The sequence below is a fragment of the Orbicella faveolata genome, unplaced genomic scaffold (genome assembly GCF_042242905.1).
Source record: "Orbicella faveolata isolate gen_17 unplaced genomic scaffold, um_ofav_v1 contig_36, whole genome shotgun sequence".
In the NCBI taxonomy this organism is placed as follows: domain Eukaryota; kingdom Metazoa; phylum Cnidaria; class Anthozoa; order Scleractinia; family Merulinidae; genus Orbicella; species Orbicella faveolata.
The window spans coordinates 5,141,757-5,159,218 of NW_028301565.1; the positions used below are offsets into that span (position 1 = coordinate 5,141,757).

The following is a 17,462-nucleotide window of genomic DNA, read 5'->3' on the forward strand; positions in this document are numbered from 1 at the left end:
GAGAAATCGTCTTGAAGGACTTACTTTTGTCACTTCATCATTTGAGTGATTTGCATATCATGCAATTAGCAACTCAATAAACTTTATGTTTATGATTTCGTCAACCAAGCATGATCAAGGAAAAGCTAAAAATAACAGCAGAGAGAAAGAGAAGATCTGACTGGCCACACTACATGACATGAACAATAAAACACCCATTTATGGTAGCAAACGGAACTGTCAGGTTTTCGATCGGAAAAGGAGGATGTCTCTGGGCCCGGCGTTGCTCGCGACTAAAGTATAGTTCCAGTTCTAGGAAATAGCCTTGATTTGGTTTGGTTTTTTACCAAAACTGTTGGCAATTTGGTTATCCTTTGATCATGTCAAGTCGAGAAACGTTGGCAATGTATGGTCTTGCTTTCTTCCTGCTTATGACGAATCTGCCATGTGCTGAAGATATTATCAACCAAGGCACATGCGACTGGATTTGTACGAATGATACGGACAATGACGAAGAATCAAAGAACATGTTGGCTAACGGAAGCCTAGCTAAATTCAGTGTCTGGTATACGGAGCAAGTACGCGGTAAATGTGCGAAACAAATAGACGCTAAAAACTCAAGTGCAACCGCATCATTACACTTAAAGATGGCGGCCGGTGGCAAGCCAAGGATGAACTTTCAAGGTCGATTGCAGTTAGTTACCCAAACTATCTCAGAAGGGATTTTTGGGGGCCAGTTTACTTTTGGAGCGTATAAAGAAATATATGTTTCTTGTGTCTTCAAGTCGACGTCCATTGGAAAATCTGGCTCCAACTACTCGTCAGGGCGAATTACCTTCCCCACTTTGCAATCCGTTCTGTACTTTGTTGAACGTGTGGCAAACTACCGTAAGCCGAATACAACTTTTCTGACCCTTTTGAGGACGGAAAAAGATACTCGTTTATCTGTTGGTGTCACTAGTACATCTGGAAGTCTCTCCTCTGCCAAGTCTGCCAACGACAACGAACTGATTGTTACCGATGAGTGGCTCGCCGTTGCTATAATCATTTGGATTATGGTTCTTTTGTATTTCCATGCTATATTTATCTTCTTCCGACCGTCAGAAATCGAACTGAAGGTTCCTCGAAAGACACGAAAGGTACAAGAAGACATACGTACTACCGATAGAGCAGTTGAGCAAACAGATTCTGCACGTAGGTTAAGTGTACGTGTGCCTATTCAAGAGACCGGAGATATTAAGATCGAACCTTCACAATCTAACAGAAACACCGAGGAACAGAGTGCTGCTAACAGCCTAAATGATGCTGAACTAGCGAGTACTTCACAATCTAACAGGAACATTGAAGAAACGAGTGCAGCTAACAGCCTAAATGATGCTGAACTAGCGAGTACTTCACAATCTAACAGGAACATTGAAGAAACGAGTGCAGCTAACAGCCTAGATGATGCTGAACTAGCGAATACTTCACAATCTAACAGAAACATTGAGGAACAGAGTGCTGCTAACAGCCTAAATGATGCTGAACTAGCGAGTACTTCACAATCTAACAGAAACATTGAAGAACCAAGTGCAGCTAACAGCCTTAATGAAGTTGAACTAGCGAGTAGTTCACAATCTAACAGAAACATTGAAGAACCGAGTGCAGTTAACAGCGTAAATGATGCCGAACAAGCGAATACTTCACAATCTAACAGAAATATTGAGGAACAGAGTGCTGCTAACAGCCGAAATGATGCTGAACTAGCGAGTAGTTCACAATCTAACAGAAACATTGAAGAACCGAGTGCAGCTAACAGCCTTAATGATGCTGAACTAGCGAGTACTTCACAATCTAACAGAAACATTGAGGAACAGAGTGCTGCTAACAGCCTAAATGAAACACGTGTTGATATTGACCAGTCTAATGAAGAAGAAGACGAGGAAGAAACCCAGAAACCCATAAGAAACCCTCTCGCTATTATCGTAGGAGAAACTTACCCTGTAGGGTTTGGAAGTTGGATTGGCAACAAGCTGTTTTCCACCACCCACGAAAGAAACGTTGCTTGGAATATTATTAAGTTTATTTTTATGTTTTCTACCTTACCATTGTTGCTTTTCCTAGGTTTGGGAGACCTCTTTTTAGTCCTTTTACCAAACCTTCATTCAGGATTATCCGATCATTTGCCATTTGCTTTTCTCACTCGCTCATTGGGTTACAGTATCATTGATAACCATCCCTATTTACTAGGTCCAATTATGGTAATTTCGGCCCTTGCCTATCTTATTAGGCTGTTTTGTTTATGTTTCCTTTCGCGCAGTACACTCGAGGCAAAATGGCAGTCGTGCTCTGTTCATCGAGTTCATCCAACATGGTTTATTTGCAAACTTCTTCAATATTTTTTCTCAGAGCTACCTTCGTCCTTAAAACCCTCTGAAAATTGTTATAACCCTGCGCCACCAGAATGTTCCAAGTACCTTGACCTTCCAGAGAACATCGCACATAATCTGGAAAAGCAGCCAGATATTTTCATTAAATGCTGGGAAGGTTGTTCACACTTTTGGAAAAGAAAGAGCAATCGCAGTTCTAAAGGTTTTTTCTTTTCACTGGCTGTTGTTGTATCCTTAATACTAATAATCATTATTTTTATTATCATAGGCATTTTCTGTACGTCTCCTCTAGTTTGTTTATACCATGGGCGCTTGCGGTTGGTTAGTAGAGTCTTCGAGTCTATACTCATGTTTTTCTCTCTGGTTTGGGTAACAATTTTGTCGCTTCTTTGCGCCATCCCTTTGGGGGTCGCCATAATAGGGCTGATCAAAGTACTAGGGAGTCATACTAACGAAATGCTTCCACAGGTTACGATTGCAGTTGTTGCTCTCTATCATTTTTGGAATTGCTACAAGGCCTTTAGGACGCCATATCGTTATGTGGCCAAATTTCTAGCCTCGAGATACCAAAAGAAATACGACGAACAAGAAAACGGTTCTGAAGTAAATTCACTAATCCATTACAAACAGGGAGACTTAAAAGTAATTCCAAAAGAGCTATTCGATGATGGATGCAAAGAATTCAAATTATCCATCAAAAACGACGTCGCATTGCTGCTTTTTAAGTTAGTTTGTACACTTTTAGCGTTTTGTTTTTTCTTCCCCATCCCTGGCCCTGGTTCTACGAGCGCAATAATTGCCTTTCTTGCGGTGGCTTATGGACCGATCAAAACGTAATTATGCATGACTAGTCGATAATCTAAATCCATTTGTAGGCTTAATTAGTTTAGTCGGTTACACATTGTTTTGATTCTGAGCAAGAGAAAATGAGGGGACTCATTTTCTCTTGTTCTGAGTGAATAAAGAAGAGTACGATTTTCAGAATGGTTATCAGTGTCTAGCGGTTATATAGCGAGAGAGTGTGGAAGAAGTATTTGCTTGAGAACTTGTCAATACAAACTTGAACCTCAAACTCATCATGCAGTGATTAGCAATAACGTTAGTTTATTATGATGTCTAAGCTTTTGGTAAAAATGAAGTCTATAAACGTATTCGGCATTAGACCTTTATTCTTCCATTTCGCAATCAGACATGTTTCCATCGAGCTCTTGGTTGCTAAGCCTCAGTAATCGCTGAACCAGGGTCGCAGCTCATCAGGTGGGTGGTTGCAACTTTGAAGGGTGCGGGCTTCTTAGAAAAGCCGTCATACCCCAGTTCCCTACCCCACCACCCCGTTCCCCTCGTCGCCAACCAAAAATGCGGTTTTTTTGTTGAACGAGAAAATATCACATGATTCACCTCAAAGCTGTGTTTCTCGGCTACAGCGGGGGTGGGGACAAACCCAAAAACTCATTGGGGTGACAACAGCTCTCTCATACAATCAAAAGACGTGCGTCTCGATCGCTATATACTGGCCTCTTCCGGGCGTTCATTTCCCAACTAACTGAACACCTGGAACAGGCTAGATCGCAGCACATACAACAGAAGCCAACGTGAAGCGATTTCGAAGGACAAAATTCATTATATTATGAATTAAAAACTTGGGACTTAACAGTTCAGTAAACTGCGAAATCGTCATTATATACTGGCACAAATTTTAAACCTACCAATTCAAATTTGCACTGCCCACGCACTCAGTCATCACGATACACACCGGTCCCCCTCAGTGCCCAACTGAGTCAGCCTTATAATCTCAGAAAAATTAAAGGGACTCGTAAGGAACATAAAGGGTTGACAGGGAATCAGAAGGGCTGCAACATGTCGCTCTTCAAGGGCGCAAGTGGTAACGAAAGAGCTAAAACGGTGCATGTGTTACAAAATATCGCATGTTATGGCACGACGAGTTAATTCAGAGGGCCAGTAACTAATATCGACCAGTCAGGTTACTTCATTGCGGTTCCAATATTTTCTGAGTATTGAAAAGGGCACTGTGTCCGCAGTCACTGTGTCACTGTGTCACTGCGCTCAGTCCGTAAGGTCAAAACTTTGGGTTTATATTCTTCCCATAGTTATGACAAATGTATCACAAGTTATCACGAAACATCAACGGTGTTTCATGTTATAACTGAGACAATACTTATAATCGCATCATCACAAAGTGTATGTAGTATATTTTTAATTTAAGCTTACATTCACGCAGTATGATTATCGATCACAAGGTTATCACAAGGTAACATGCGGTTTTTTTGTGCATTAAATAATCACCTCTGAGTAATCTCTGACCAAGTTTACATTGTGAAATAATTGACAAATTAAAGTATAAGATGTAAACAAGTAAGTAAACGAATAACAAACAATTTCTCATATTTTTAAACTATCGTGACAACTTTTACACTATGTGATATACCTTGTGAAGCATTGTGAGAGTTTTTGATATTTTATTTACTCGTCGGTAGGAACGACTGAGCTGTGCTTTTGCACGTTTTAGTGCCCTCAAAATTTGTCAAATTGTAATACCTATTGAGAATTACAAAATGTGGAACCAAATCGCCCTGACATGTTCTTTCTTGCTCTAATAACAGTTTTAAATCGGTCGAATATTTAAATTTCACTACCGGCCATGGTTTTGTGTGGCCTGCGTTTTTCCTGTTTAAACATCACGAATTGAAATAGCGCTGAATATATTATCCTAGCCGTTGAAGGCTGTTCAATGGTTTTGTTTGTTTTGTCGCCCACAATGTTTGCCTTTGCCCGTCATTGACCATGTTACCAATGGCGACGGCGGTTTTGCGTGTAAACAAATCGGGCCAAACCTCCCCACAAAGGACTTCTGCATTAGCACGTGACATGGGTTGATCCAATGATGTTAGCGGAAAACTTTACGTGATAGCTCATCCGCTCGCAAAATTTTCCTCGGTGGGTGATTTACGATGCCGATTTTAATGTCGTCACGTTGTGTCCATGGTCTTTAGTCCCGTAATTTCTCATACACACTGCATTGCGCATACAGGATAGGTTACATCAATCATGGGCTGTTGTGGGAAAAACAGCGACGATGAAAGGACTGATAATGTTGAGATGAGAGGAGGCGCCAAAGGCAAAGGTGGAAAAGCGGGAAAGTGGGGTAAGTTTTGTTCTCAAGAAACGTATATAACAAACCTTATATAACTTAACCTTTATTCATTATTTGTCAGGATAAAACCTTCCAAATGGAAGCTGATAATGATATATTGGTTGTTTTAGGGCTTCAATTTTAATGTGGTGGTGGAAATGACCTGTAAACGTAAGTTTATAAGGTCCCGTCGAAGCCTACGTGCATGGTGTAGCGACTAAACAAGCAAATAAGCTCAAGCTTAGCTTAAGCTCAAATGCCCGGGCTAATGCTCGTTTTTACTTTGCCATCATTAGAATTTGTTTTCAAACGAATCATATCTTTAATTTAACGAATCATGCCTTTAATTTGCCAGTTTCGTTACTCGCCGCAGTTTGAGCGTAATTTCAATTCTGCACTGTGAAATTTGATTCCCCGCATCCAATAACTTCCTTGTTTTCATGTTCCTCGTTTCATTTGGTAAAACAAACACAATATTAAACTAAACGAAGGCCCAGAGTCACATTCGATCTTAATTTTCTGCTCCCCTTGGCTTATAAATAAGCTTGTGTCTAACACAATTAAACAATTGCTGTTTTAAAAATGTGACTACTATGGGAGTTGTAAGCAAATAGGCATAAAACGAACGCATCGCAAGAAAGCTCATAACATTACAAGTAGGAGGTAATTTATCAACATTAAGCAGCCACTCGCACTTGCAATGAGCATCTAAAGAGAGATTCTCAGAATTGTGAATTTGGATTTGACAGTCTTGCAGTCTGAAGTTGCCGGAATTTGAGCTTCATATAAATATGCTGAAATATGTTTTAAGTGCATCCCAAATTATCCCAGACTTGTGTTATTCGAGAGGCATAGATACCTATGATGCCTAAGAAATAGTGCAATCCTTGGCCATTTAGGATGCTTAACATATATTATTAATCCATTTGCCACTTTAAAAAGGAGCAGAAATCTGGAGCAAGTCTCATCTAGCAGTTGCTTGTTGGACCATCACTGAGGGCATATGGCTTTTCGTATTTCGTTTTGTCCGCAGTAAGCAGCTCATCAGCAACTGCGGGATGAGACTTGCCCCAAATGTAAAAGAGTAAAAGAAAAGTAATGTAAAAAAATAATAATTATTTATTTATTCATTTATTTATTTTAGCATATCTTAAAACACAATTTTATCTCGTTTACATATAAATATAAATTTTTTAGATATCTTTTAACCTTTTTACAATTGTAAATTTAGTTAGCATCGGGCAGGCGAAGAGCCACCCTGTGGATATACTGCCCGAAATGCCATTATTATTATTATTATTATTATTAATATTATTATTATTATTATTATTATTATTATAATAAATTGGCAAGTGGAATGAAGGAACCTGGAGTATTGATTTAATTATGTTACTTGCCCAAGATGAGCAAATGCAATTACTTTTTATTTCACAAATAAAGAAGCCTAAGCCATATATTACACAATTGTGTTGCTATATTTGTAACTCTTTAATAATCTATTGAAAATATTTTCAGGAAATCCAAAACAATTTGATCCAACATTTAATGGACCAATCAAAGACAGGTGATTGTAGAAAACTAATTTCTTTACAAATAATGCTAGTAACATTTGCTCTGACTTGCTGGTAGTGTACCTGAGCTATTCAACATGGGGCAAGCCAAGCAAGTGAAATAAGTACAGTGTAACCCCGTTAATCCGGTCACCAACAGACCACAAAGATCTGGCTGTATTAATGGGGTGGCCTTATTAAAGGGCATCTTTAAATAAGAAAATGACTGACTGAGCTTTTGTTTGGGCCAGAATAAATTGGCTGCATTAACTAGGTGGCAGTATTAACGGGGTGGCCGGGTTAATGGGGTGGTTGTTAGGTGGGGTTCCACTGCAGCAATATAATGGTGACACAGTTATATTGCATATAAGGAAAACTGTGCATAAGGAAAACTGATCATGCACAATACAGTACAGAGAGTAAATACTGAACATGCTGAAGACACTAAGTAAATACATGTACTTCAACAATCTAACAACAAAACAACAAAAACTTATATTTCACCTCAGAGTTAGAAATTACAATGTTTGCTAGTGGGAGTAAAAATAAAAATGATATGGGTGCTGGCTACCTGAAAGAACTTAAGAGTTAAATGGTAGATACATGTAATGAGTTAGGAGTTCTGAGACATCGTCAACAAAGTCATCTTAAGAACTTGCGACATACAGTATCAACAAGTGTCAAGTGTTGTTATTGTTGGGTTTCTGGAATGGTAGCATACATACATGTATGTAATTCATAAACAAGGATTATTGCACAAATACATTATTACTAACTAATTACATTTTACTGTAATACATGCTTGACCTAAGTTTACAATTTTCATCCTTTTAGGAGTTGTACTGACTGGATCTGTTGCATTCTCTTTGTCCTTTATGTGGTTGGAATGGTAGTCTTGGGCATTGTAGGTAAGTTGTTCTTAGGCTATTTCGGATTAATCTTTGTCTAAACACGGAGACAGACACATGCATGGTTGGGATCAGGCAGTTTATTGAGTATACAATTTACAAATCTATAATTAATATATGAAGAAGCTAGTCATAAAAGGGGATAAGTGACGATTTTGGTTGCTTTTCTTTTTTCTTGCTCCAAATTAGCTGAATTTTTGCATGTGGTCTTCAATGTAATAGAAAAATGTGGTTCTGTATTTTTGTTGCTGGTTTTTGCTTTGTTTTCGAGTTAAAACATAGGCAAAAAACTTGGCTTTTCCTAGCCATGTCTTTAGGAGTTTATTTGTTGAACAGCAAACAGGCAGACTGTTTATAGTGTATGAAGTCAAAACCAAATCCCACAACATATAGAGCGGAAATCTGGGAACGGATTGTTTACACCGGTTATTGTGACGTGAACACAACACGTGAATCGATCGAGCGTCAAACGAAATGCCATCAAACAAAAAAGAGATGTGCCGCATTAGAGCTCTGTCAACTAATATCTTAAGCATTGTTTTAAAGTACCTTGTGTGCCTACCTGGTGGTTGAGAGGCATCATAAAGCCTCGATAAACCCGTAAGTCATCAGCACGTTTTAAAGAATCAAAATGTGTTCTGAAACTTCGAAGGCAGCTGATGTACCGTAATCGTGTTATCGGTGTTCGAAGTCAGATCGAGCCAGGTAGCAAAGTCCAAGAGCAGTTCTTGCCCAAGAAAAATACCCCCTGGTGAGTTGTGGCCCATTTGCCAAGCGTTGCTAGCGTCAAAGTTTGGAAAGCGAGAACTGGTTTTAGACTTATAAAATTTGTCTTGTATCGACTGCCATGTCTTCCCGCGCACGAGGTGTAAAGACCCTTCCCGGCATGCATTGCGATTATGTTCTGCGGACGTTTCTCGAACTGGTAACTAGATTTAAACATAATAATGGCCAGCAAGTGGCGATCGATTGTAACAGATCTGTGATCCAGTTTGCGTTGATTTTATTTCAAATCGGCATGATTTGTAGTGTTTTGAGCTTCTGGGATCAGGGGACATGCAGATGTATGGAGACCCGTACGTTGCGCAGAAGGGTTAATCTGTTAATCTGTCAGCCCTATTTATAGAGCGTTTTCACGTGGAGTCATCAAATTCTTAAATCCAAAACTAAACAGCCGCCAAAGTTGTTGTCCTCATCAGGCATAAGAGGTACCAGCGCATTTTGAACTTGGAAGTTATGGCGGTGCGTGACATAAAGCTACGATCGCGTTTGTCGAAAACTATGTTTTCTCGTGATTTTTTAGCCATTGAAGACGTTGCCGTATTTGAAAAAGTGTTTATTGAAATGTTTATTTGTTTCATTTTATTTTTATTTACACCTTTTTTTGACCTGAAATCAGCATTTTTGAGCTTATATGTTGCGTGAAATTACCTTTTTCAGGAGCCCATCATGGGCTCCTACCATTTTGCTGTTTTCTAAGTGAAACCAACATCCTTGCCGTCACGCGTTAACGTCAAATTAACATTTTAACCTATTTAGACCTGAAATCAACATCATCGAGTTTATGCGCTGCGTAAAATTGACATTTTGCTGGTTTCTAAGTGAAACCAACATCCTTGCCGTCACGCGTCAACGTGAAATCAACATTTAAACCTTTTTTGACCTAAAAGCAACATTTTTGAGCTTATACGTTGCGTGGAATTGACATTTTGCTGGTTTCTAAGAGAAATCGACCTCCTTGCCGTCACGCGTTAACGCGAAATCAACATTTTAACCTACTTAGACCTGAAATCAACATCATTGAGCTTATGCGCTGCGTGAAATTGACATTTTGCTGGTCTCTAGGTGAAACCAACATCCTTGCCGTCACGCGTTAACGTGAAATCAACATTTTAACCTATTTAGACCTGAAATCAACATCATTGAGCTTATGCGCTGCGTAAAATTGACATTTTGCTGGTTTCTAAGTGAAACCAACATCCTTGCCGTCACGCGTTAATGTGAAATCAACATTTAAACCTTTTTTGACCTGAAATCAACATTTTTGAGCTTATACGTTGCGTGGAATTGACATTTTGCTGGTTTCTAAGAGAAAGCAACCTCCTTGCCGTCACGCGTTAACGTGAAATCAACATTTCAACCTACTTAGACCTGAAATCAACATCATTGAGCTTATGCGCTGCGTAAAATTGACATTTTGCTGGTTTCTAAGTGAAACCAACATCCTTGCCGTCACGCGTTAACGTGAAATCAACATTTAAACCTTTTTTGACCTAAAATCAACATTTTTGAGCTTATTCGTTGCGTGAAATTGACATTTTGCTGCTTTCTAAGTGAGATCAAAGTCCCTGCGGTTGCGGCGGGCCGATCCTTTGTTATGATAAACCGAGGCGAGACTTCGACTTATAACAAAGGCTTGGCTTGGTTATTATAACAAAGGATCGGCTCTGTTTATCATAACAAAGGCCCGGCTTCGTTTATTTGCAGCCTCGGCGGGAAAAGGGCGTTAGGTATTTTAATCAAAAGTGAACTTTGTCGAAAACGCTCCAAATTTCGCATAGAGTTTTGTTTAGGTATGTTTAGCAATGTCCCGTAGTTTTTGCGCTAAACCTTGCTTCGTTTTCAGGATATTGCGTATGCAAAAAACCACTCGGTTTTCCTAGCGGCATCTTTATAAAGCGAAGCAAAAACCAGCGGCAAAAATACAGGAACACGTTTTTCTATTACATTGAAGACCACATGCAAAAATTCAGCTAATTTGGAGCAAGAAAAAAGAAACGCAACCAAAATCGTCACTTATCCCCTTTTATGACTAGCTTCTTCATATATTTACAATCATGTAGGTAGATGACTATCAGACCACAAGGAAATACGACATCTACTACACTGAACTAGACATGATTGAGACAATCATTAACACAAACATAAAGTGGGAATGTTGTAAATATAAAACTACTAGCTGATTGCTGTATACAGTAGCTGACTGTTGTGATCACTAGATATGCATAAGTGCCCTAAAATCTTAACGGCTTTCCGTAGAATTTTACAATTAGTTGTGTAATCACGTGAATGCAGAAATACTATTGAACATGACTCTCATGCTAAATCATTGCTCAATGTCCCTGCAAGATCCCAAGATGCCTGGTCAATCTCCTCTGTCTAGATTTATATTTATTTAACAGTATTAATATTTATTAATATTCACTTAAACAGAGCTTACGTTTTTACTTGGGCTTCTGTAGGAAAGCCCGAGTCATAAAATGCAAGCCGTTCTCCTTCTTCTTTGTCCTCGTTGTCGTCGTCGTAATTGGTTGCCAAATGGAGGGTCATAGTCCCAGGCATTCCAAGTGTAGAGGATGGAAACTGGGGATAAGAATTTGAAAGCTTGCTATATAGAAGGCCCTTCTTTCTTCAGTGACTTTTCGTGACCGATTGTCAGAATCTTGAAATTCAGTTGTTGGCAGAAACAAAATAAAGTTTACTTCTTAAATTAAAAAAAAAGAGAAAAAAAAAAACGCAGGGGAAAGTCATCTCAACATGCAGATAACGGAAGTGGAACCCGGGTCACTTGATTCAGGATGCATTCATTCAACCACTACACCATCGAAATGCCAGCTGAGGAGAATTTGGATTTTGTAACTGTAGATACTGTAAGCCTAAATATATTTGTAATACAGTGTCACCCAAACCCCAAAGTGAAAGCTAACCTCAAGCAAACCCGAGTGGAACTAATGGCAAACCAGGATGCAAGTAACCGCAAGCAGACATAAGTGGTTTAACCATGTATAGTGTGCGTACGTGGTCTCATTCATTGTTAATTTATACAAAAAGCCACAAAATGTCACAGAAGGAAGAAGGACCTTTCCGTGACTACCTGCTTTATTGTGTGCTCTAACACTCATGTGTTAACACAACTCTTGTGTTAAAATATTCTGATTCTTTTATTTGTCTTTACTGTGTTCAATCGGCTTAGTTGTAAAGTACGATTTGATATTGCGGTATGAGTAAACTCTCTTAGAGCGTCTACTCATAAATTAAAAGTCTGCTATCCTGATTTTTAGGTTGTTACATTGCTATAGTAAAACCTCAATAACATATTTTGTGCACAATATTGTATAGAGTTTGATATGATTTATTATGAAAATTCGTATTGCAGCTTATGTAAAAGGCAACCCTTACAAACTTCTAAATTCAGTTGATTCTGAGGGTAAGTTTTTCATTTTTGCAAACTAAAAAATATTTCTGCTATCGAACTGAAAAAATTTGGAAGCCGTGTAAAACAAAATTGTGTTGTGAGCAAAAATTATATACAAGTTTGTATCTAACAGTATCGGTTTAGTAATGTACTTGTATGTAGAGTGCTGTAGTACATTCCTTGTTAGTGTGATTAAATTTTAATGTATGCTGTAAATTGATTGGCATTATATTTTATCTGATTTATAGTAATTACATACATCCTAGCTACTCTGGGATGGGTAACGACAATATGTTAATTTAGAGAGTCTCATAGTTTAGAGAGTCTCGTAGTCTCAGTGTTTTTTTTCCATATATAGTATGTTACCATAGCACCGGAGCTTATACCGGTTTCTGTACCATGAAACAACTAACTAGGACTATTTTTGCCCCCACACCCCCTAGTTGGAATGGTAAATTGTTGTTCATCCCAGAGCATATTCCTGTAACTTTTAGTACTATTGTCACTCATTCTTCTTTGTCACAGAATGTTCCAGCCAAAACTTAACTAAAATTTGTCTAGATAATTCCATCATTATTTTAATTATTTTTGGCGACTACATGTTTAATGTATTATTGATCAAGCAATAACACATTTCACAACACACTTAAAGTGTACCCTAGTGTACTTGTTACGTGTCTTGCACTCTTGCACTAATATTTTCTCATCTCTTTGTAGGGAATATTTGTGGCTTTGATGAAATTGTTGCGTAAGTTTAGGAAAAAACACTCTTCTGTTATTTAGATTTACAGTTTATTGTATTGTTTAATATAGTTAAATGAAATTTAACATAGTTAATGACTAGGAGCTAGTCTGGTCAGTAGCGTTTTTATCGGCGGTTGTTAGTGTCTTGGCTGTCTGTGAGCGTTTGGTTAGTGTTTGGTGTGTTCTGTAGTGTTTGATATAGTTTAATGAAATTTTACATAGTTTATGACCAGGAGTGAGTCTGGTCAGTAGCGTTTTTGTGGGCGTTTGTTAGTGCCTTGGCCATCTGTTAGCGTTTGTTTAGTGTTTGGTGCGTTCTGTAGCGTTTTCAACAGTCATATGGTCGTGAGAGCCCTGGGGCTGACATTGTCCAGCAGTATTTTTGGTTAGTACATGTGTTGTCGTCCCATGTGCTCACAGTGTGTTCATCGCTCTGTTAGTGTGGCGTTGTGGATTGAATTATAGTTTAGCGGTTCTTGGCGTTCCCTCCCTATCCCCCCGCCTCTTTTCAGCATTTTTTTTTTCCACCAATGCCATCTGGCTTGAGTGTGACGGGTGCCTGTAAGGGGCTTGGCGTGGGGGGCTCGTGGCTTGGTTGCGGGTTGGGCAGGCCAGTCGGGTGTTCTAGCACATTGGGGATGTGACTGCGGTTGCAGTCCCTGGGCTTCGTAGGCACCTTCCCTCCACTAGCGACTTGGGTGTTAATTGTTTATTACTTTGTTCAGGCTTTGTTTAATTTCCAATAATTTTAGGTAACTGTTGGGAAACAGATTGTATAAAATGTAAACTTAACTTAAATTACTTCAACTTCAAGACATTCATTTACTACATCTTGGTCAGTTTATGTTCTGGTTAAACTCATTGCCAATAGATGAGCTTGGGGATGGTGCCTGTTAGAGTGGGTGGTGGTTCCAGGGCGAGCAGTGAGCCTTGAGCATTGAGCCTTGAGCAGGGCACACAGGTATACATGGCAACTCTGCGAGCAGCAACCACCCACCAGACACCGTCACACTGACCAAGTCAGTGGAGATACTTACCAACCCAATACTTACCAAATCCACCAATGAGGGAGGAAGAAAAAGCAGAACAAACGTACTGTTCAGCACTCAAAACAAACTGCACAACCTCACACGGCTGGAACGCACAACACATGCGATTCGAGAAACCCTGTATGTCACATCGAGGCACATGATTCCCTGACCACCGCCAACCAGCATTGGCTTGATTTTAACGTAGCCTAAATTACATGTAGCTACATTTTAAAAACTCTCTTCTCCCTCAAAAATTTGTTAACATATTCACAAGAAACAACCAAGTTATCCATGGTTACAACACAAGGCAAGCACACTCCTTTCATCTACCATTATGTGGAACTAAAATCCTGTAATTCTCTATTTCCTATCAATATTTTAAACTCTCTTCCTCTTGAGATCACTGGCTCTTCATCTCTTGCATCCTTTAGGAAAAATCTTAAAACATCTGTTATTAGCAATTACTTCTTCTTTTGAGTGAACAAATATGGCTTGTCAATATGTCATTTACTATAGTAATGTATAGTTTTAGTCATCTTGTATTTCTTGGAAGGGAACCATAAGTTTACAAGCCCCTTGGTTTTTATTATGTTCCCTTGACATTTTTTTTTCTATTTTTTGCATACTTATAATTTTAATTTCTTTGTATCTTTTTTTAATGGCAATTAAAAATGAAATAGAAATAAATTAATTAATTAACTGTGTATTTTCTTATAGGGATCGACCCAAACTTGTTTTCTTTGACTTAACGGAATGTATTTCTACACTCACACAAGTTTCAACTAACCTGTTTGGGGCATCCTGTCCTACAAAACAGGTGATATGACTATATAAAATTTAATACATACATGTAGATAAATTTGTAATGTGCTCTGTTTTCATGTGTGTATTCTAAGTTGGCTGGCAACAGTTTCCAGCAGTTTTTTAACAGCCACTCTTTGACAGATCAATATATGTGTACTTCCACTTTTTAACAACTGATGGTACCACACCAATGCCCACCTATTGTGAACCAATAATGGTAATGCCCTTAATTTTAGCTTTACGTACTTATAACTCAAAAACGAGCTCAATGACCCCCATTTTCTTATTTTGAATAATTTGTGATTAGCATGATCAGATGCAACTCTTTGCAAAGTTAAAAAATTCCATTTAGGGGATTCTGAGCCACTACTCAAACATATTGTTTTCAGATCATGATAATGTATGTGTACTTCCCAAAGGAAAAAAAGATTTGTTTAAAAAATTTCAATCCCCCCCCCCCCCCCCCACAAAAAAAAAAAAGTACAAAATTTTGTTAAAAATAATTGATGTCAGAAGTTTTTAAATTGTTCTTTCTCAGAACTACTGTATGTACATAATTAAAACTTAAAAGATTTCTCACTTGGTCTAGTCTGGGCTTTTCCAGGCTGGAGATAGTGGATAACTCTATATGATCAATTTGGTAATAAGAATAAATTTGTTTCACATGTACTTGGAAGCTGATCTTTCCAAGCTAGAGATGACGTTGAACCCTGCCAAGGTCAATTTAATTTAATGTGTGTGTTCCACAGTTAACCTGTTCACCAATAGGTTCTCATTATCATCAATTCTCCTCAATCATCTCATGCAAAAGGCCTCAATCGTTTGGCAGGATCTTATCTGTTATTTGTAATTGTAGTTTGTAGTTAAATGTATATCTTATCAGTGATTTTGCTCTTTTCAGCTTTGTGCAAAGAAGTGTCCAGAAAGGAATGCCTTGGGATTCAGATATGACAACACATCAGACCTTGTGTGCGATTATGATATTGATTTCACCAATTTTTCTCCGACTGAAGAGGTAAATGATTTATTTTAATCCATTAGTCACATACATCCATACACATGTTACAGTGTATTGTAGTAGGAGGCCTTAGGCTTTGAAATCTGAAACTTCACACTTCAGCTAGCTAGCAGCTTCAGAAACAGCAAGTTTTTATGCACCTGATACTGTCCCTTGCAACTGCCTGTCCACATGCATGACAAAAACATGTTCTGCCGGCCAATCAAAATTCAAAGTTTTGACAATCAAACTTCAAAGTTTACCCGCCCACTTGGGAACGTTTTGGCACCACTCCACAAGCACTTGAAGGGAAGCAAAGACAGCAATGCGTACGGGCATTTTTGTCTTTTACAGTTTTGCAAATCAGAATGAACGATAGAAAATCAGTAGAGGAATTTCTGTCGGATATTGACTGTGATCTTTTACAATATACAGGGCAATTAAGAAAGAAAGGGTTCACCTCAACATTGTCAGCATGGTATCTGGCAGAAAAAGATCTTTGTTTTTTCCCTGAAGGCCACAAAAGACTAGTCTGAACATGATTGCTCAGCTAAAAATGCCTGAGAGAGTAAAAAGCAGCTTGAAGTGTCAAACATTAACAATGTCAGCACAGCAGTTACAAAGCCCTGAATCAGTTTGTTTTTGAAGCTGTACTACTGAACTCTCTGAATTGTTCGACAACTTTTGATACTGTCTTCACATCTATGCCCAGCCTTCTTCCAACTTCCCTATACGAATGAAGTTGTGCAAGTACTATCACTTAGTTTTGTAAATAGCTTGACAGTGGTACACCTTGCTTGAAATTCCTACCTAGCTTATTTATTGTAAACGCCATGTCTTGTCAAATGGCAGATAAATCAGCTATGATCATTGGTGTAACTGGAGCCAAAATGTTCCCTAGTGGGAGGGTTACAAACTTTGAAGTTTGGTTGTCAAAACTTTTAATTTTCAGTGGCTGGCAGAACATGTTTTTGTCACGAATGTTGACAGGCAGTTGCAAGTGACGGTACATGTCAAAATATTTAGAGTAAGCTGAGTAACCTTTCTTTAAAAGAAGATGACTTTGGCTTTCTCGATCTTGACTATTGTTACACAAGCAGATGCAGAGTGACATTTCACTGGCAAGTAGACCAGTGTACATTATAACATGCATTTTCAAACAGTTAGTCTCATGCCTGGGTAGTCTCATCTCATTACTGTGGGCAAGGTATAGGAAGAAATTAAAAATTGCATGTCATGTGTATAGCTGTGGAATAATTGAGGGACTGCAATACGCATATATAGACAATGGGATGTATGTTTCGTATTTTCCGCTAAAGAAGCCACATTTTGCCATGGATGTGAAAATAACAATGCTTGGATCATATGTGGTTGATATATTACAATTACATCAACAATTCTGATTTTCCAAATCAAAGAAGAGGATTGTTTGCATTGCACCAATGGGCAATTAATTGGAGAATGAAAACTAACACCAGTACGCAGAATTGCAAAAAACACCTTGAACTTTGATTGTTTACAAAATTGAAGACTGCAGAAAGTTTTCTAGGCTCCCTTAAAGGGCAATCATCAGTCTTGAAATGATGTATAGAACTACATGTATAAAGAACTTTTTTTGGTTAAATTGTGAATTAATGACTTGTTTGTTAAAATCATGCAATTTTTTTATGAATTATGCGATTTTTCATGAATTCTGTGATTGGATGTATGATTTGAGGTTGATTGTGCTAAATT

At 38.4% G+C, this 17,462-nt stretch overlaps 2 protein-coding genes across 3 annotated transcripts in view; both read left to right on the forward strand.

Moving 5' to 3' along the window:
• Positions 1 to 235: 235 nt before the first annotated feature.
• LOC110067235 (uncharacterized) lies at positions 236 to 3,487 on the forward strand. The gene has a single exon (XM_020774539.2). It carries the CDS (start codon positions 360 to 362, stop codon positions 3,183 to 3,185), a length of 2,826 nt encoding a protein of 941 aa, XP_020630198.2. The 5' UTR covers positions 236 to 359; the 3' UTR covers positions 3,186 to 3,487.
• A 1,783-nt stretch (positions 3,488 to 5,270) lies between these two features.
• LOC110067237 (choline transporter-like protein 4) overlaps positions 5,271 to 17,462 on the forward strand; it is a 32,805-nt gene continuing 20,613 nt past the window's right edge. Inside the window, exons 1-7 of one of the 2 annotated variants that reach the window (XM_089274503.1) lie at positions 5,271 to 5,511; positions 7,015 to 7,063; positions 7,884 to 7,957; positions 12,114 to 12,164; positions 12,870 to 12,900; positions 14,645 to 14,744; positions 15,633 to 15,746. In XM_089274503.1, the coding sequence (XP_089130629.1) occupies positions 5,415 to 5,511; positions 7,015 to 7,063; positions 7,884 to 7,957; positions 12,114 to 12,164; positions 12,870 to 12,900; positions 14,645 to 14,744; positions 15,633 to 15,746 (516 nt within the window). In that variant the 5' untranslated portion in view covers positions 5,271 to 5,414. Of the gene's footprint in view, positions 5,512 to 5,602; positions 5,671 to 7,014; positions 7,064 to 7,883; positions 7,958 to 12,113; positions 12,165 to 12,869; positions 12,901 to 14,644; positions 14,745 to 15,632; positions 15,747 to 17,462 lie in introns of those variants that run through there. The other variant, XM_089274504.1, reaches the window with a different exon arrangement.

Coding starts and splice junctions, on each gene's coding strand:
- LOC110067235 (XM_020774539.2), top strand. CDS start 360: ATGTCAAGTCGAGAAACGTTGGCAATGTATGGTCTTGCTTTCTTCCTG.